General features: G+C 37.9%; 1 protein-coding gene across 4 annotated transcripts in view; it reads right to left on the bottom strand.

Moving 5' to 3' along the window:
* The window catches only part of RNF214 (ring finger protein 214), a 44,182-nt gene that overhangs the window by 4,082 nt on the left and 18,782 nt on the right, over window positions 1-21,318 (bottom strand). For all 4 annotated transcript variants that reach the window (XM_059181681.1, XM_059181700.1, XM_059181690.1 and 1 more), the window contains one exon: window positions 174-270. In XM_059181681.1, the coding sequence (XP_059037664.1) occupies window positions 174-270 (97 nt within the window). The remainder of the gene's footprint in view (window positions 1-173; window positions 271-21,318) is intronic.

Below are 21,318 nucleotides of genomic sequence, written 5' to 3'. Positions count from 1 at the left end.
CACACATACACATTATTAATTTTACATATACGAAGCTACCCCCAGCTAGTTAAAACAAGTGCTTAGTGGCTGTATGGTATAATACTTGTACAGCTTAGCGGTGTAACACCACACCCAAAGATTATACTATCTGGAAGCCCCAAATCAAGGCTTTCCCAAAGAGCTCTTCTCACCTCTGCCTTCCAGGCCCGCTCTGTCTCTTCCATAATGTTCCGATTTATTTCGCCATCCTGATTCTTGAGTCTATCCAGTTCCATTTCCCACACTTCTCTGTAAGGTCAAAAACCAAGAACAAGAGAGGGGAGAAAGACAAGATTGCTCAGGGACATCAAGGCAGAAGTAAAACCTGAAACTGATCTAGCAGGTATATTATAGGAAGTCTTACTCTAAGTTTTCATACAGATCTAGACAAAGAATGTTTAAAAGTGGTCCATAATTGCATAAAGGCCCTATATTTGAAAGTAAAAATATGGGGCGCCTGGATGGTAAAGGGTCTGCCTTTACCTCAGGCTGTGGTCCTGGAGTCCCAGGATTGAGCCCTGTGTCGGGCTCCCTGCTCAGTGGGGAATCTGCTTCTCCCTCTCCCGCTGCAGCTCCCCCTGCTTGTGCTTGCTCACTCTCTCACATAAACAAATCTTTAACAAAAAAGGTAAACATGTTCACATCTCCACTTGCTAAAGTAAGGTTGCCCAGAGCAGGAAAGAGTGTACTTAGAACCAAAGCCCACTGCAGGCAGAAAGTTCTATGAGAATCATTACGCTATACCTCTTACTTCCCCATTTGTCCTTTAGTACAGGAATGAAGAGTGCAGGACCAAACACAGAGACCCATTTAATACTCAGGTCTAATGCAGCAAGTTCTGACTCACTACTCAGCACACAGACGCTGGCTCACTGACTTTCATATTTGCTTAGCCATAGGAAACATTCTTCAGAAGAAAAAACTGTTCTCTTCACACCTCAGAACTTCCCCTTTCCATCAGCGTCCTCTCTTCTCACGCCACCCTCCCAGCCCCATCCCTGCAACGTAACATACACGCACAGGGTCAGGGTGACCAGCCGCCCGGTGCACCTGTTCCCAGAGCTCTTGCCGTGGGTGGCAGAGTCAAGCACCGTACTCAGGACTAACGGAACAGAGCCCACAGAAGGAGCTCACTACATGGCACTGGACTGTATCAAGTTTTATGGCTGGAAAGCAAAGGATTACCCAGATCAGTGGAAAGAATATGGAGATGCTGAAATGTTTTCTCTGTATTTTAAAAAGTCGAAAAGAAAAGGAAAAGGTTGGGAAGAGCTGTATCTTGAGAAAAATGTTCCCACTTTTCTGTGGTAAAAGAAACAGGTTCAGTCCCCTTTTATTTCAGCAGTAGCCTTACACGCCTTACATGTGACCCTGTCCTTCATGCTCCCTGCTCCCTCTTTCACAGATAAGATGACACACACACATTCATTCACAGATTCACCACGAGTCTGCCCTTCTACTGACAAGGTCTATTCACGTAACAGAAATGACCAGGTGGGCATTTTCTTCCTTGATCTCTATGTATTGTCATTTCCAAACCAACCTCCTGCCAAAATAAGAATTCTCTAATGATTCTTCAGACAAAGATTTATAGGTAACTGTGTTTTCCTGCTATGACACATATTCCTCAAATTAAAAATCACACGAGGAGTCAGAATTCTCTTACCATAAGGACATGTGAAATACGCTATGGAGTCATTCAGTGACCCATTTTGCTTACAGTGGGATAACTACAGAAAAATGGGACAGCTGCCTTCTGTGTTTGATGTTATTCTTGAAGATTATAGATGTCACTGAGTATCTCTTTCATTAAATACATTTGTCAACTATAGATACATATTTCTATAAGAAAAATCCTTCTACCATATCCATGGGGAGGGGGTCAGTCCACATATTCACATACAGTAATCTTCTCTTTGGGCACTGGCTACATCTACTTTGGGATCCAACGATACAAAAGGAACCAGTAGAAACCACAACAAAAATAGTTAAGGAATTCTTAAACAGTCAAAAATGCTCAGCTTTATCATATGTTAACTAGCCTATAACATATGCATCAGGCCTGCAACTCACACTGGAAAAATAATCAGTTCCCCATGGTAAATGGTCAAAAAAAATTCTTGGTAGAAGAGAAACCAGTGAGTCTATTTAAACTTTTTAAATGCCTCATCTCATTTCTTCCGAGTCCCAGACTTCTGTTATTTTGCATAGCTAGTTTAGGGAACTGATGGCTCAAATAAGTAAATTCTAGCAGGTCGTATAAGTCTGACTTGTAGCTCCCAATTTTTGCATGATTTATAAAATTAATTTTTTGATCATGTAAATAACGTAACTTATGAAAATTTTATAAAATACAGAACAGAAAGAGTCTTGTATAGAGGTTCCAATTCTCACTTACTGGCTATATGACCCTAGACAAATTATATAATCGTTCTAGGATTCTTTATCTGAAAAATGAGTAATACCTAGATCATGGGACTGATGGGAAAATTTACTGAGAAAACACCCATGAAGAATTTAATATGGGACCTAGTACATGGGAAGTATCCAACAAACATCAATTTGTGGTTTTTTAAAAAAGATTTTTATTTATTTATTTATTTATTTGACAGAGTGGGAGAGGACAAGCAGGCAGAGCAGCAGAGGGAGAGGGAGAAGGAGGCTCCCCACTGAGTGGGGATCCTGATGCGGGGCTGTATCCCAGGAACTTGGGATCGTGACCTGAGCCAAAGCCAAAGACTAAGCCACCCAGGCGACCCTGAACAAATGACTTTTTAAAAGTATTTTTCAAATTTACCTTCTCACAATTGTAATACAAAGAATCACTCATATACTTCTTTCCAGTCTTTTAAAATAAATATTTATATATTTATCACATATAAGTCCATTATGTGTGCTTTCAAACAGAAACTGTGATCTTTCTCTTACTTTTTCAGCCAAACGTGCTTTTCCATAGCAGTAAGTATTCTTCAAGAATTTGATTTCTAAATAACCATCCATTGTACATATACACTATTATCTATTTGAGTATTAACTTATTTACAATTTCACAATTATAACTAATACAGCTAACAAGTACAGCTTATAATAAGCTTATTATCATATTATATATTATTATTATATATATTATATATTAATGTTATATAATAATAAGCATTATTATTATTGTTAACACAGGTTAATGATAAAAGTAATGTATCTAGATTTATGAGGAAGCAGTAGTTAAGAGTTTCACAGTAGTTAAGAGCATGGCCTCTGAAGCCGAACTAAGCTCTGAGTTCAAATCCAGACCATATTATTATCTATGTGACCTCTGGCAAGTTACTTAACCTTTCTGTGCCTCATTTTCCTAACATAAAATGGGGATAGCAATAGAGTTTACCTTTCATAGAGCTGTTAGCATACTAAAGGAATTAGTGTATGTAAAACACACAGAACAGTCTCTGGCATATAGGAAGAATTGAGTAAATGTTAGTTCTCTCATTGGGATGGTAGAACATCTTTTTCAGAGAAACCAAAATATATGTATATGAATTTTCCATAAGACATGGTGGAATTCAGATGATTCTAATAGGCAGAAGCTGATAAATTTCTTGTGAAACACTCTCCATGGTCATAGACAAAGCTAAAAATTAAGATGTTTGTATCCTCAGCCCAAATACCCTCTTTTTTAGAATATATTATACTCTAGGCAAGGCAAAAGGAAACAAAACAAAAACTGTTGAGTAAGTTAATATACAGGGGTGAAAGTTATAAAATCCTTTACTCTGAAACTAACACTAATACAAACCAATACAGGATGCATGAGATCAGACATAAGCAGAAAAATTTACCTCAGGGTTGATTTGCAAACTTATTGTTTATGAGGCTGGAATTCTTCCTTGATTTAATTTAATTCAACAACATCTACCGAGCAGCATCGTGTACTTGGCACTATGCTAAAACCTGGAGATATAAAGATGCCCTGGTCCTGCCCCAAGAAACTCACAATCTAGACAGTTTGCCAGGCAAATGAAGAGAATGAGGAAACTGGGCAGAACAGACAGCATGGGCAGAGGCCAAGGAGGAAGAGAGCGCTTGGCTGAGGGAGGTCCAGAAAGTTGCAGACAGTGGACACACAAGTCCAACGCTCAGTGGCGTAGTCTGGGCTGGGGACTCAAATGAGTGTCACAACCCTAAAGACAGTAGTAGTGGGAGCCCTAAGTATGGAAGAATTCATCTAGAGTAGCAGTTTGCAAAGGATAGTCCACAGGCCCCAAAACACTCTGAGGGCCTGGTCTGTAAGGCTGGAACTTATTTCATAATGACACTGAAGTTACTTGCCTCTGTCACTCCCATCCCCTCACGAGTCTACAGTGGATTTTCCTGAGGCTACAGGACACATGACGGTATTGTCAATGATAGCTAATGGAATATATGCTTCTGTACTCTCATGTTTTCTAGCATGCTCTAAAGTAATAGGTTTAGGGCATAATTTAAGGTCTCAATTTTTTTTTTCCTGCTCCGTACCTCTGTTGTGCTTTTACTAGCTATCTTTAGTTATACTTGCTATAATCTCTATAATCTCATTAGTGTAAATAATCACTATAAAATTTCCAAGTTCTCCAGGCATCTGGGTTGAAACAAGTACTTTTTGTTAATTTATTTTTGTAATAATTTTTTTTTTAATTTTTGAAAATTTTCTCTATTTTTAAGTTAAATCTAAAATGTATTACTTTAGCGGTGCCTGGGTGGCTCAGTCAGTTAAGGGTCTGCCTTCGGTCACAATCTCAGCACCCTGGGATTGAGCCCCATGTCAGGCTCCCTTCTCAGTGGTGAGTTTGCTTTTCCCTCTCCCTCTGCTGTCCCCCGCCCCCCACTGCTCATGCGCGCTCTCCCTCTCTTTCAAATAAATAAGTAAATAAATAAAAATCTTAAATAAAATTTATTACTTTGGAATTTAACTTTTTTTCTAAATTAAAAGAAAATGTATTACAAATACCAGATTTTCTTTCCTCTTACATTGAAAAATGAATCACTGGCTCAAAAAAGACAGATTAGAAGACTCACTTTCTCAACCCATAGCTGCAATGTAATACATCTAAAAGATCCTAAAAAAGGCGCAGTGGCCTACAGTTTTCTGACTCATGGAAAGAAAGAATCTACTCCAAAGAAATTGGGCAGAATTATAAATAAGAAACAAAAGTATGACAAAAGCCATCTTTCGCTTGCCTTTACAGACATTCATAATTTACTTTACTTCATCTTAAGCCACAAAACATTTTCTAATTATATTGTGCCAGTTAAGTTATAATGACATTTCGAGATCAATCATTCAGAATTTAAAGAAAAAGGGCCTATTTTAAACGCAGATGTGATGAAGTCTTTAAAATTCATAAAAATCGTTAAAGCCTTTCAAACCAGAAATGAAAAAGCTGCTGAAGCATCTTACAGGGAAATTATTGTACTTCATTAACCGGAGAAGCACAACCTTGTCCAGCTGACATTGCTACATGCCTGCTGGATAAAAAGTCAGTAAAACAAGTCACGGCAATGTCCCTTTTTAATGACATAGTAACTCATCAAATTAAAAAGATTCTGCTTCACAGCTGAAGTGAGAGAGTTAAGATCTCTTCTGCAGAGCTGTAATTCTGCTTCACAAATGGACAAATCTGCAACTGCAGTTAGATTCGCTATCTTGATTTTATTCATCTAGTATTTGCACCAACTAAGCATCAGACAGAATGTCGTCTGTGAATTCCTGGCAACAAACACAAGTGATGCTCCCATAACCTAAGCTGACTGACCTTTTATTGTCATGGTTTAAGCTTTACTTAAGGATGTCATGATGAAGACATACAAAATAATAATTTAATTAAATCCTGACCTCTAACTACATATTTTTAAAATATTCTGTTTGATAAAATGTTACATGCCCCCAAGTATGTGGTTGTCTCATGGAAAAGCACTTGTGATACCATTTGAATTGTGAGTTGAGCTAGCCTTTTTTTCATGAAACACCATTTTTAGTTAAAAGAACAAATGAGAGACAAACTATGGATATTTGAACTTGAGTATTTGGCAGATATATCCTTGAAAATGAATGAAATACTCTTGCTATTACAAAGAAAACAATTGATAGTATTGCCAACAACCAATTTTGAGCTTTCAAGCAAAAATTAGAATTTTGGAAAATCTATACCAGCCACTGGTAGCTTAAAGGATTCCCCACTACTTACAGACTATTCTGATGAGATCAACAGTGACATAAACAAATAAGATTCCTTAAAGGCTATATGATAAAAACATGTCAACACTTAGAAGGTCTGAGTAACTCTAAACCAGTATTATCCAAATTATCAATGCACTGTGTTACCAAATCCACTTTGGAACCCACTTGGAACTAAAGACTTGGCATAAAGATGATTTTAAGCTGAAGACATCTGAGGTTCAACAGATGCAGAAAAAAGCCTTCTGGGAGCTTCCCTTATCTGCCTAAAAAGCAGCAACTTCTGGGAAATAAGGATGTCATAAATTCCTGTTCAGAGCGGATCTACTCCCAGGAGACAGAATGTGAATAAAAACTACCCCAAATCCCTTCTGTAGAGGAGTGTTATGGTTCTGAAAGAGACAGAAAAACCACTCATACCTGTATAGACAAATATTATCACAAACTTTTAATCTGTTTGTTCTCCTGAAAAGCCACTTATCTTTCCAAAAAGCCCCTTAAGTCCCCTTTCTCCCCACCTTCCTAAGAAGTCATCTGTTTTCCCATAAGTGCCTTTCTCCCGGCTCCCCTCCACCTACTCAGATGGCAGATAAGCCCCAAATTCCAACCACCTTCTGAGTTACTCATCACTCAACTCTCCCACACATATACAAGTTGTACTTGTAAACTGCTCTCCTGTTAATCTCCCTTTTGTCAATTTAATTGCAGGACTCAGACATTAAACCCAATAGGGCAGAGGGAAGTTTGTCTTCCCTGATACAACACAGTTAAAAAATCCATTCAAAGTATAACTTAAGCCAATGGATTCAACTAATTTTTAAGAAACTATCACCAGTACTATTTTGGAAGACTATCAAAAAAGAATATCCACAATTATCTAAAAAAGGCTACTAAGGGGTGCCTGGGTGGCTCAGTTGGTTAAGCGTCTGACTTCGGTTCAGGTCATGATCTTGGGATCCTTGAATCAAGCCCCACATCAGGCTCCATGCTCAGTGGAGAATCTGCTTCTCTCTCTCCCTCCGCCCTTCCTCTCACTCATATGCAATCTCTCTCTTGCTCTCAAATAAAAACTTCAAAGAATTTTTTTTTAAGATTTTATTTATTTATTTAACAGACAGAGATCACAGTAGGCAGAGAGGCAGGCAGAGAGAGAGGGGAAGCAGGCTCCCTGCTGAGCAGAGAGCCCGATGTGGGGCTTGATCCCAGGACCCTGAGATCATGACCCGAGCCGAAGGCAGAGGCTTAACACACTGAGCCACCCACGCGTCCCTTTAAAGAAATTAAAAAAAAAATTTTTAAGCTATTAAAATACTCCTCACCTTTCCAACTACCTGTGTGATGACCAGATTTTCTTCACACACTTCAATCAAATCACCATACTGCAATGGATTACTTACAGAAGTAAGATAGGAGAATTAAGCTTCTTCCACTAAAAAAGAGACTTCCAAAAAGGTAAACGTTATTCTTCTATTTAAATTGATTTTTGCTCTGGGTTGGACAAAGAGCTCTTGGGACACAAAATCCACAAGCCACAAGAGAAAAAAACTGATAAACAGGAAAAATGGACTTCATCAAAACTTAAAATTCTGCAATTCAAAAGGCATGATCACAAAACACAAAGGCAAGTTACAGGCAGGGAGAAAAATATCTGCAAAACATGTATCTGATGAAAGGGCTGTGTCAAGAACATTCAATAAGAAAACAACATGCTTTTTGTAAATGGGTAAATACTTGAATGGATACTTCATCAAAAAAAATAACGAAGAATGACAGATACAGATAAGGGCGTGAAAAGATGCACAACATCAATAGTCATTATGGAAATGCAAACTAAAACCACAATGAGATACTATTAAAACACTGAAAACGCCTAGAACTAAAAAAACTCATAATGCCAACTATTGGTGATGATACGGAATAACGGCAATACTATACACTTGCTGGTGGGAATGCAAAATAGTAAAGCAGCCTTAGAAAACAGTTTGGCAGTTCCATATAAAGTTAAGCAAACATATGGCCCAGCAATTCCACTCCTAAGCATTTACCCAAGAGAAAAAAAACATGGGTTGCCTGGGAGGCTCAGTCCTTAAGAGTATGCCTTCAGCTCAGGTCATGATCTCAGGATCCTGGGCACAAGTCCCACATCAGGCTCCCTGCTCAGCAGGAGGCCTGCTTCTCCTTCTCCCACTCCCCCTTGTGTTCCCTCTCTCGCTATCTCTCTCTGTCAAATAAATAAAATCTTAAAAAAAAAAAAAAAGAAAGAAAACATCCACAGAAACACCCGAGTGGCTTTATTTATCATAGATTGCCTTCGGCTCAGGTCATGATCTCAGCGTCCTGGGATCGAGCCCCGCATCGAGCTCTCTGCTCCACAGGGAGCCTGCTTCCCTTTCTCTCTCTCTCTGCCTGCCTCTCTGCCTACTTGTGATCTCTGTCTGTCAAATAAATAAATAAAATCTTTAAAAATGGAAAACAAAACAATTGTCCAACAAGTAGTAATACATAAACAAATCTGATAAAATTTTATAATGGAATACTACTCAGCAATAAAAAAGGAATGAACTACTGATATATGCAACCATATGGATGAATCACAAAAGCTTTATACTAAACAAAAGGCTATTATGTACTATACGATTCTATTTACATGAAGTTGCAGTGGTGAGAGAAAGTAGATCAGTTGTTGCCAATGGCTCAGGGTAGGGGAGGCAAGGAATTTTGGGGGGTAGTGGAAATATTGTATATCATTTTTCTGCTGGGGTTCTGTGACTGCATTCATCGTTTAAAATTGGTACATTTTATCATATATAAAGTATACCTCCATAAATTGCAGTTAAAAAGAAAAGAATCTGCAAACCCCACTCCAAAGCCACTGCAACCTATTCCCCTTCCTATAGTTATCATTTCTGTTTCTCAGACATCTCATTGTCATTACACCTCCTCTCTCTGTAGGGGTCAACAAATCTTATCAATTCCTACCTCAGAATACCCCCCGCTCAGTTCCTTTGCAATTAGATCAGACCTTCATTTTGTCTGTCTGAAACTCTGTCTTCCTGACACCAGCTGATCGATACTTTAGCCCATCTAATCTGATGTGGACAGAATTATCCTACAAATTAAATCTGGAGAGGTTCCACTTCTAATAAGGACAGAGTTGCTTCTAACAGACCAACATCTTACAGGTCAAAGCCATAAATTCTAAACAAAATGTTTAAAAAAAAAAAAAAAAAAAAGCACCTATCTGAAGGCATTAGACAGCAAACAAGAACCAGCCATAAACTGGAGAAGACTTGACACCTGCGAGAAGTGAGTATCACTGTTGTTTCCTGTTTTGTAGTTATTTGCCCAAGAGCCAACCCTAGCCAGCTCTATGCTGATGGCTGAAACTGAGATAGAAATCTTACAGGCTTACCAGCTTGAGAACTGAAGGACAAAATTGAGAACTACTGTAACTGGATGTTGATGTTTAAGCCCAATGTGACAGATTTTTTTTTTAAGATTTTATTTATTTATTTGACAGAGAGAGATCACAAGTAGACAGGTAGAGAGAGGGGGAAGCAGGCTTCTTGCTGAGAAGAGAGCCCAATGCAGGGCTTGATCCTAGGACCCTGAGATCATGACCTGAGCCGAAGGCAGAGGCTTAACCCACGAAGCCACCCAGGTGCCCCGTGACAGATTTTTTTTTTAAAAACCAAGACTAGGGGCACCTGGGTGGCTCCGGGGGTTGAGCCTCTGCCTTTGGTTCGGGTCGTGATCTCAGGGTCCTGGGATCTAGCCCTGGTAGGGCTCTCTGCTCAGTGGGGAGCCTGCCTCCCCCCAACCCCGCTCTCTGCCTGCCTATCTGCCTACTTGTGATCTCTTTCTCTGTGTGTCAAATAAATTAAAATCTTAAACAAACAAACAAACAAATAAATAAATAAAAATATAAAAACCAAGACTTCTTGGAGAAATAGAACAAAATCCCGAGTCTCTACAAGTCAGTATTCAACCAAAAATTACCAATACACAGAGAAACAGGAAACATGATCCACAGTCAAGAGCAGCAGTTGGCAAACTATGGCCTGTGAGTCAAATTCAGGCCGCCACCTCTTTTTATAAGTAACATTTTTGGAGGAACACAATCATGCTCATTTTATTTACTTATTGTGCATGTTTGCTTTCATAGTTATAACAACAGAGCTGAGTAGTTGCCACAGAAACTTATGGTTTGCAAGCCTGGATATTTACTATATGGCAATCAATCTCTCTCCTCTACCCTGAGCCACTGACAATCATTAATCTGTTTTCTCTCACTATAGATCTGTCTATCCTAGAACTTGATGTAAATAGATAGTATGTACTTTTGATGCTGGTTTCTTATTTAGAATGATCCTTCGTGATTCTAAATCCTAGTCGACCAAAAAAAAAAAAAGAAATCAATGGACGAGAACTTCAAGGTCACCAAGATGCTGGAATTAGCAGGTAAGGATTTTATTTATTTATTTATTTTTAAGATTTTATTTATTTATTTGACAGACAGAGATCACAAGTAGGCAGAAAGGCAGGCAGGGGGTGAGGGGGAGGAGGCTCCCGGCTAAGCAGAGAGCTCGATGCGGGGCTCGATCCCAGGACCCTGAGCTCATGACCTGAGCCGAAAGCAAAGGCTTTAACGCACTGAGTCACCCAGGCGCCCTGCAGGTAAGGATTTTAAAGCATTTACTTTAACTATGCAAAAGGACAGAAAAAATATGTTCTCAAGAAGTGCATAAGTAAGAATTTTCAGCAGAGGGGCGCCTGGGTGGTTCAGTGGGTTAAAGCCTCTGCCTTCACCTCAGGTCATGATCCCAGGGTCCTGGGGTCGAGCCGTGCATCGGGCTCTCTGCTCAGCAGGGAGCCTGCTTCCCCCCTCTCTCTCTCTGCCTGCCTCTCTGCCTACTTGTGATCTCTGTCTGTCAAATAAATAAATAAAATCTTTAAAAAAAAAAAAAAAAGAATTTTCAGCAGAGAAACAGAAACTATAAAAAAGAAATAAACTGAAATGACAGAACTGAAAAATACAATACCGGAAGTATGAAATTCATTGCATGGGCTTAACAACAGAATAGAAATGATACAAGAGAGAATAAGTGAACTTGAAGATACATCAATAGAAGTTACCCAATATGAGGAACAGTGTAAACATAGTAAAGAAATGAACAGAGCCTCCAAGAACTATAGGACAATATAAAAGTGACGAACATGTGAAAGCAGAGTCCCAGAAAGAAAGGAGGAAATGGGATAGAAAAAATATATACAAATTATGTCAGAAAATTTCACAAAATTTGATGAAAAACATAACTTTACAGATTAAGAAGCTCAGAAAACCCTAAACAGGAAAAATATGAAGAAAATCACACCTGGGTAGATCAAAGCCACATTGCTGAAAACGAAAGACAGAAAATCTTGAAAGAAGCCATAGGAAAAAATGACATAATACATAGAAGAAAACAATAATATGAACGGTCACTGACTTCTCACCAGGAAGAATAGAAGCCAGTTTATAGTAGAATAACTGCAAAGAGATATTCACAAAATGGACAACTCAGCATTAAAAAAGAATGAATACCTAGATCTATTCAAGAATCAATAATTAATAACCTTCCAGAACAAAAAAAGCATCAGGCTTAGAGGATTTACTGATAAATACTACCAAACATGTAAGAAAAAAATTGGACCAGGGCACCTGTTGACTCAGTTGGTGGAGCAAGACTCTTGATCTCAGGGTAGGGATCTCATTAGGGGCAAAGATTACTTTTTTTTTTTTTTTTTTTAGATTTTATTTATTTGTCAGAGAGAGATACAGCAAGAGAGGGAACACAAGTTAGAGGAGAGGGAGAGGGAGAAGCAGGCTTCTCACCAAGCAGGGAGCCTGATGCGGGGCTCCTTCCCAAGGACCCTAGGATCACGATCCAAGCTGGAGGCAGATGCCCAACTGAGCCACCCAGGTACCCCCAGAGATTACTTAAAAAAAAAAAAAAGAAAGAAAGAAAGAAAAGAAAAAGAAAAAGCTATACTAATTTTCTACACTCTCCCTCAAAAGACAGAAGCAGAGGGAATACTTCCTGGCTCATTTTATGAGGCCAACATTAACCTAATACCAAAACCAGACAAAGATATTAAAAGAAAACCACACACCAATATCGCTCATGAACATAAGATGCCAAATCTTCAACAAAATGTAAGCAAATCAAATCTAAAAAAATATATAAAAAGAATTTAAACCATGACCAAGTGGAATTTATCCTAGGTGTGCAAAGCTAGTTCAACATTCAAAAATTAATTAACATAATCTGTCCCACCAGAAGACTAAAAAAGAAAAACCAAAGATCCTATCAAAAAAAGCATTTGATAAAATCCAACATTCATGATAAAAACTCAGTAAACTAGAAATAGAAGGGAATCTTCTCAACTTGATAAAGACTAGCTGCAAAAAACCTACAGCTAACATCATACATAATGGTTAGAAACCTGAAGCTTTCCCATTAAGATCAGGTATAAAGCAAGGATGTCCCTCTCACCACTCATCAATATCATACTGGAAGAATGCAATAAGACAAGAAAAGGATATCAAAAGTATACAAATTATAAAGGAAAACAAAAATATCTTTGCAGATGACATGATCATCTACATAGGAAATTGTTAAGAATCAAAAAACCCTCCTTGAACAAAAAAGAGATTAAAGTAAGGTTGAAGGATACAAGATTCATATACAAAAGTCAACTGCTTTTCTATATACTATCAATGAGCAAATGGAATTTTAAATTAAAAACAGTATCATTTACATTAGCATCCCCCCAAAATGAAATACTTAGGTATAAATCCAACAAAATATATAAAAGATCTTTATAAGGAAAACTGTAAAACTCTGATGAACAAAATCAAAAACAGAACTAAATAAACAGAGAGATATTTCACATTGATGGATAGGGAATCAAACATTATCAAGACGTCCATTCTTCTCAATTTGATCTATAGATTCCATGCATTGCCAATCCAAATCTCTGCAAGTTATCTTATGGATGTCAACAAACTAATTCTAAAGTTTATATGGAAGGCAAAAGACCAAGATCAGCTGTAATAATATTGAAAGAAAAGAACCAATTTGAAGAACTAATTATACCAGACTTCAAGCCTTTCTATAAAGTATTTTCTGTAGTAATCAAAACAGTGTGATAGTGGCAAAATAACAGACAAATAGATCAGTAAAACAGAATAAAGAGTCTATTTCAGATCCTCACAAAAATAGCCAACTAATCTTTGACAAAGGAATGAAGGCCATAAAATGAAACAAAGAGTTTCTTCAACAAATGGTGCTAGAAGAATTGGACAAGCACATGCAAAAAGTGAAACTAAACACAGACCTTACACCTTTAACAAAAGTTAACTCAAAATAGATTACAGGCCTAAATGTTAAAAAAAAAAAAAAAAAAAAAACCAAAAAAAACCTATATAATTTCTAAGGTAACATAGAAGAAAACCTAGTCAAATTTGGGTGTGGTGATGCCTTCTTAGATACAAACCAAAGACACAATTTGTGAAAGAAATAAATGACAAAGTAGACTTCAAGACTGAGAACGTCTTGGGGCACCTGGGTGGTGCAGTCAGTTGAGCACCCAGCTCTTGGCTTCAGCTCAGGTCATGATCTCAGGGTTTTAAGATCCAACCTGTGACCAGCTCTGTGCAGAGTCTGCTTAAGTTTCTCTGTCTCTCCCTCTCCCCCACCTCTCAAATAATTAAATCTTTTAAAAAATTGAGAACTTCTGTTCTGCAAAAGATAGTATCTAGAATTAGAAGACAAACCAGACTGGGAGAAAATATTTATGATAGATACATCTGATAGAGGATGGTTAAATATACAAAAAACCCCTAATACTCAACAATAAGAAAATAAACCTGATTAAAACATGGTTCAAAGTCCTTAACAGACACCTGACCAAAGAAGACACACAGATGGTAAGTAAGCATAATATGAAAAGATGTTCCACAGCAACTGTCATCAGAAACACGGAAATTAAAACAGCAATGAGATACCACTACACATCTATAAGAATGGCCAAAACCTATAATACCAAATGCTGACAAGGATGTGAGCAACAGTAATCCTCATACATTACTGGTGGAAATGCAAAATGGTGCGGCCACTTTGGAAGACAGTTTGGTGATATCTCACAAAACTAATCAAACTCTTACCATTAGATCCAGCAATTGCACTCTTTGTAATTACTGTAAGAAGCTGAATACTTAGGTCTATACAAAATCCACACATGGATGTTTACAGCAGCATGTTTATGTTCATTCATAACTGCCAAAACCTGGAAGCAACCAAGATATCTGCTGGTATATGAAGGGATTTAAAAAAACTGTGGTACATCCTGACAATGGATTATTATTCAGGACTAAAAATAAATGAACTACCAAACCATGAAAAGACATGGAGGAACCTCAAATACACATTACTAAGTAAAAAAAGCCAATCTTACATAACTATATACTGTATGATTCCAACTAATATACCATTCTGGAAGAGGCAAAACTATGGAGACAGTAACAAAATCAGAGGCTCTTGGTAGGGGACAGGTGCAAGGGGGACATGAATAGGCAGTGCACAGGGGATTTTTAGGGTACTGAAAAATACTTTGTATGATATCATAATGATGGATATACATCATTATACATTTGTCCAAACCCACAGAATGTGCAAAACCAAGAGTGAACCCTAAGGTAAACTATGGACTTTGCATAGGTTCACCCTTAGTAAAGAATGTCCCATTCTGGTAAGTGATGTTGATTAATGGGAGGCTATGCATGTGTGGAGGCAGGGGTATATGAGAAATCTCTGTATGTTCCTCTTGATTTTGTTGTAAACCTAAAACTGCTTTAAAAGAGAAAATCTTAAAAAAGAAAAGGAATAAACTATTGAGGTATTTCATATCCATAACATCAAGGATGAATCCTTAAAATAGGCTGGGTGAAAAAAGCTAGACACAAATTTCTAGAAAAGGTAAATGTAATCTATAGTGACAAAGTGTTTACCTGGGAACTAAGAGGAAGAAAGGGCAGTGATGGAGAAGGAACACTAGAGAGTAACGGCTATGTGCTATATACTTTGATTGTGTTGGTGCTTACATGCATGATTAATTTGTAAAAATTCATCTACATGCAATTTAAAATAAATGCCTTTTATTGATGTATATTATATCTAAAAATCTTTGTTAAAAATCTAAGGGATAATAACTCCAAGTTTCCACAATTAAGACTGAAAATTTCCCAAATTCCTTATCCAGGAAAATTACAAGTCTAATACAAAATAAGCAGCAGTCATGTAATTTTTGTAACGAATGTTGCCAGTGAATTAATGTAACAGATGTGTATTTGGGAAAGGAAAGGCCAATTTAAAATAAAATTCTGAAAAATATTCAAGAATTAATATCCAATTTACATAGTAGAAGAGTATACCTAGATTCAACCATATCAATACTTACATTAAATATAAACTGACTAAAGCCTCTAACTAAAAGGCAGCTTGTCAGAATAAATCAAAAAGAAAGATCCAATTATTATATTGTCTTTATGACACACAGGTTGAAGATGAATGATGGAAAAATATACCCCATGTAAAAAATAAGCATAAGAATGCAGCACCTATATTAATATCACATAAAGTAAACTTTAACATAAAGAATATGGGGGCATCTGGGTGGCTCAATGAGTTAAGCCTCTGCCTTCGGCTCAGGTCATAATCCCAGCGTTCTGAGATGAAGCCCCGAATTGGGCCCTCTCTGCTCAGGAGGGAGCCTGCTTCCCCATCTCTCTCTCTGCCTGCCTCTCTGCCTACTTGTGATCTCTATCTGTCAAATAAATAAACAAAATCTTTAAAAAAGAAAACATAAAGAATATGAAAAAGAAACATTTCATAATGACAAAATGGCTAATTCATCAAGAATATGTAATGATCAGGCGCCTGGGTGGCTCAGTGGGTTAATAAGCCTCTGCCTTCGGCTCAGGTCATGATCTCAGGGTCCTGGGATTGAGCACCGCATCGGGCTCTCTGCTCAGTGGGAAGCCTGCTTCCCCCACCCCGCTGCCTGCCTCTCTGCCTACTTGTGATCTCTCTCTCCATCAAATAAATAAATAAAATCTTACAAAACAAAAAAGAATATGTAATGATCATAAATGTATATGTATCTAACAATATAACTTCGAAATATAAGTAACAAAAATTCACAAAATTAAAAGGAGGAAAGTCTATAATCATAGAGATTCTAACATCACCCCCTCAAGCAACCGATATAATTACATTTTTAAAAATTAAAAAAAGAAAGTAGAATAATATGCCTCAGTAAGTATAGATAGAAATATCCCTAAAAGATAATAGCAAGTCAAATCCAGCAATACATAAAAACAATAATTTATCTTTTCCAAGGGGGTTTATCCCAAGAATGGACAACTGGCTTAACATTCAAAAATAAATCAATATAATTCACCATATTAACAGAATAAAGGAGAAAAACCATTCAATAATTTTAATAGGTGCAGAAAAACTATTTGACAAAACTAAGCACCCACCCAATCATGTTAAAACTCTCAAAAAATTAGAAACTGAAGATTTCGTCCCCAGTATGATAAAGGGCATCTATATAGAACCTATAGCTATTATCCCAATTAACAGTAAAATACTAAACATTTCCCTTTAGGACTAGAAACAAGGTAAGTATGTCTACTCTACCACTTCTATTCAACACTGTACCAGAGGTCCTAGTCAGTGTACTAATGTTCACAAGAGATAAAAGGCTTAAGATTTGAAAGGAAGAAATAAAACTGTATATTCATAAAAGCTATAATTGTTTATGTAGAAAATCTTAAGGAATCTATAAAACAACTAAAACATTAATATGTAAATTTAGCAAAGTAGTAGATATAAGGTAAATATACAAAATAAATTGTATTTTTACATACTAGCAGGAAATGGTTGGGGCACCTGGGTGGCTCAATGGGTTAAGCCTCTGCCTTGGGCTCAGGTCATGATCTCAGGGTCCTGGGATCGAGCCTGGCATCGGACTCTGCTCAGCAAGGAGTCTGCTTCCCTCCCCTCTCTCTGCCTTCCTCTCTGCCTGCTTGTGATCTCTGTCAAACAAATAAATAAAATCTTAAAAAAAAAATAAGAAAAGAAATGGTTGGAAATTTTTTTGAAAATTTAATTCTCCTGGGGCACCTGCGTGGTTCAGTGGGTTAAAGCCTCTGCTTTCAGCTCAGGTCATAATCTCAGGGTCCTGGGATCGAGCCCCACATTGGGCTCTCTGCTCAGCAGGGAGCCTGCTTCCATTCCTCTCTCTCTCTGCCTGCCTCTCTGCCTACTTGTGATCTCTGTCAAATAAGTAAGTAAAAATCTTTAAATTAAAAAAAAAAGAAAATTTAATTCTCCTTAAATAGTGTCAAAGAACATAAAATACTTAGGAAAAAATTTCTTTAGAAACCTAAAGAAAGCTGTGTAAGACCTTATACTCTGAAAATTCTGAAATGTTGGTAACATAAAGATCTAAATAAACAGATATATATTTATGGATTGGGGGGCTCAGTATTATTAAGATGTCAATGTTCTCCAAACTGATTTACAGTTTCAAAGAAACTATGAACCACCAATTTTTGTTTTGTTTTTGTAGACACTGGCAGGCTGTTTCTCAAACATATATGGTAGTTCAAATGACCTAAAGATAGTACAAAGTCCAAAGAACCTTGGGAAAAAAAAAAGCAGACTTTGTATTTTGTGACCATGACTTATTATTAAGCCATAATCATCATAACAGCATGATTTGGCATAAAGATAGACAAATATACCGATGCAATAGAATAGTACTCAGAAATAGACCCACTATTTATACAGATGACTCAAAATGTCATTTGGTTTTTGGCAAAAGTGTCAAACAATCCAATGGGGGAAAAGGATCGTGCTGGGACAACTAGATAGGCACATGAACCTCAAAAAATGATCCTCAGGGGCGCCTAGGTGGCTCAGTGGGTTAAAGCCACTGCTTTGGCTCGGGTCGTGGTCCCAGGGTCCTGGGATCAAGTCCCGTTTTGGGCTCTCTGCTCAGCGGGGAGCCTGCTTCCTCCTCTGTCTCTCTGCCTGCTGTTCTGCCTGCTTGTGATCTCTGTCTGTCAAATAAATAAATAAAGTCTTAAAAAAAAAAAAAAAAGAACCTCAACCCCTACTTCTCACCATGCACAAAAATTACCCTGAGATGGATCATAAAGATAAAAGCTAAAATGATAAAGCTTCCATAAGAAAACAGACGAGAACACCTTTGCTACTTCAGGGTAGGCCGAGGTTTTTTAGGACAAAGAATGCAATAACTATAAAAGAAAACGTGATAAATTAGATAGCCTTAAAATTAAAACTTCTGTTCATCAAAAGATACAATTAAAAAACGAATAGCTAAGTCAGAGAGTAGAAGAACATTTTCACAGAATATATAACTGACTAAGGGCTTTATATTTGCAATAGGCAAAGGACAAAAACAACCCAAAAAAAGGCAGGGCGGCAAAAATCTGAGTGGACACTTCACACAAACAAACATATGCATGGCCAGTAAGCAAATGGAAAAAGTGATCAACATCATTAGTAATGAGGGAAATGCCAAATAAAACCACAAGGAAACGCAACTACTTGAAAGGCAAGGATATGAAGCAACCAGAATTCTCATACCTTGTAGGTAGAGTGTAAAACGGTATATATCCATTTGGGAAATTGATCTGTCAGTTTCTTTTTTTTGGGGGGGGGTTGTTTGTTTTTAACTTTTTAAAAAGATTTTATTTATTTATTTATTTGACAGACAGAGATCACAAACAGGCAGAGAGCGCAGGCTCCCTGCTGAGCAGACAGCCCGATGTGATGCGATGCTACCTCGGAGCTTGATCCCAGGACCCAGAGACCATGACCTGAGCCAAAGGCAGAGGCTTAACCCACTGAGCCACCCAGACGCCCCCATCTGTCAGTTTCTTATAACATTAAACATATACCTACCCTACAACCTGGTGATTCTACTCCTAGAAATTTTCCCAAGAGAAATAAAAGCATATGCTCACACAAAGACATACTTGACTATTCACAGCAACTCTAGTCGTCATAGTCAAAATCTGGAAACTGTTACATGCCTCTCAAACGGGAATGGATAAACTGTCGTATATTAACAAAAGGAATACTACTCGACAATATAGAGACATGAATGAATGTCAAAGCATGATGCTGAATGAAAGAAGTCCTAGACAAAAGAGTACATACTGCATGATTTCATTTATGTGACACTCTAGAACAAGCAGAGGTAACTTACAGTGAGAAAATCAGAACAGTGGTTGCCTTTGGAAGAAGAGACAAGAAAAGACTGGGAAAGTGTGAAGGGACCATTCGATTTAAAGGTAGTATTCTCTGAATCTTAACGGGGTTTGAATTACACAGGCATTTGACATTGGTCAAAACTCATGGAACACCATACTTAAGACTTATGTATTTAACTGCATATACATTGCCAAAAAAAAAAGAAAAAAAAAAAAGAAAAGGAAACAACAAATACTATTTAACTCTAATTAATGATATGCACATTAACAGATTTAAAGGTGAAGTTACTGGTGACTGCCACTTACTCTGATATACTTCGTAAAGAAAAAAAAAAGATGGACTGATGAATGGATAGAGGGATGGAAAGATATTCCTAAAACAAATTTAGCAGAAAGTTAATTGTTGAGTCTAGGGAGTGAGTGTTAAGATACAACATTTCCAGCTTCTCCTAGTGTTTAAAAATCTTCATAATAAGATACTGGGGGAAAAGTAAATCCAGTAATTTAATTCCTCTGCCTACAAATCCCTGCTGGTTACACTCAGTAATTACCAATGGCCTTTACTCAGACCTGATTCTCATGTACTTCCCTGCAGTTTCTGACACTGTCACGCACCTCCCCCTTTGAAGCCCCATATTACTATTCTAAGCTGTTTCCTTTTCTTTCTGCCTTCCCTTCCTCTTTGTACTCCCAAACTGTAGGTGTGCCTCAGTGTTCAGAACTGAGCCCTACTCTACACTTTCTCTCATGGAACACTTTCAGTCTTGTAACTATCACCACCATGCAGTCAACTCCAAACCAAGACAAAGCATTTCTTCTACTCCAGGGTCCCACTTTCAATGGCCGACTGAGGATTTGAACTTCTATGTCTCATATCATCACATTACCCTTACCCTCAGAACTTAAAATGGGAATTCCACTCCAATTACTATCCAGGTAGCACACAGTTACCCAGGGTCTGACACCTCCCCCAGCCTTAATCTCTAAAATAATCAAGCACTGATTCCTCCAGAATCCATTTCTTCCTTTTCATTCCACCATCATGAGTCTTATAACAATCCTTAGAAACTCAGTTTATTGTAAGAGCTTCCTGGTTGGTGTCCCAACCTCATTCTTTCCCCATAATTCACTCTGCATATTTCTAAAACATCTCCAATTATGCATCTCCTATTTGTATAACTTCTATGATTCCCTATATCCAAAGATATTAACAAATACTGAGCAGAAAAAGTTAAGTGAGATGTGTTACTTGCTGCAGTAACAGATTTCCAAATATGGACCCCTCCCAAAGAACCAGGCCTGCTGGTGTTCATGCTCAGCCCCCTCCAACACTAAATCTGCGCTGGCCCTGTGACTCATTTTAACCAAAAGAATGCCGCAGAAATAGCCCTGTGCCAGTTCCAAGTCTGTGCCTTAGGGAAGCCTAGAAACTTCCACTTTTGTACTCTTGGAAGCTCTGAGCCACCAAGTAAGAAATCTGGCCCCTCTGCTGGAAAGACCACCTGGACAGGGAAAAGACACTACGGAGAGAAAGAGTAAGAAATGGCCTAGACTTGTCTGTGGCTCAGCTGGGCCCAGCCTTCCAGGGGTCCCTGCCAAGGCTCCAGAAATATGAATGAGGCCATCTTGGGTGTTCCAGTCCCAGCCGCCATCCAATCACAGCTACAGGAATGACCCTAGAGGAGACTAGCAGAACCATCCATCCGAGACTTAATCAACTCCCCAAACTGTGAAAAAT

This window comes from Mustela lutreola, chromosome 1 (assembly GCF_030435805.1).
Source record: "Mustela lutreola isolate mMusLut2 chromosome 1, mMusLut2.pri, whole genome shotgun sequence".
Lineage (NCBI taxonomy): Eukaryota > Metazoa > Chordata > Mammalia > Carnivora > Mustelidae > Mustela > Mustela lutreola.
This window is presented reverse-complemented; position numbering and strand designations above follow the sequence as displayed.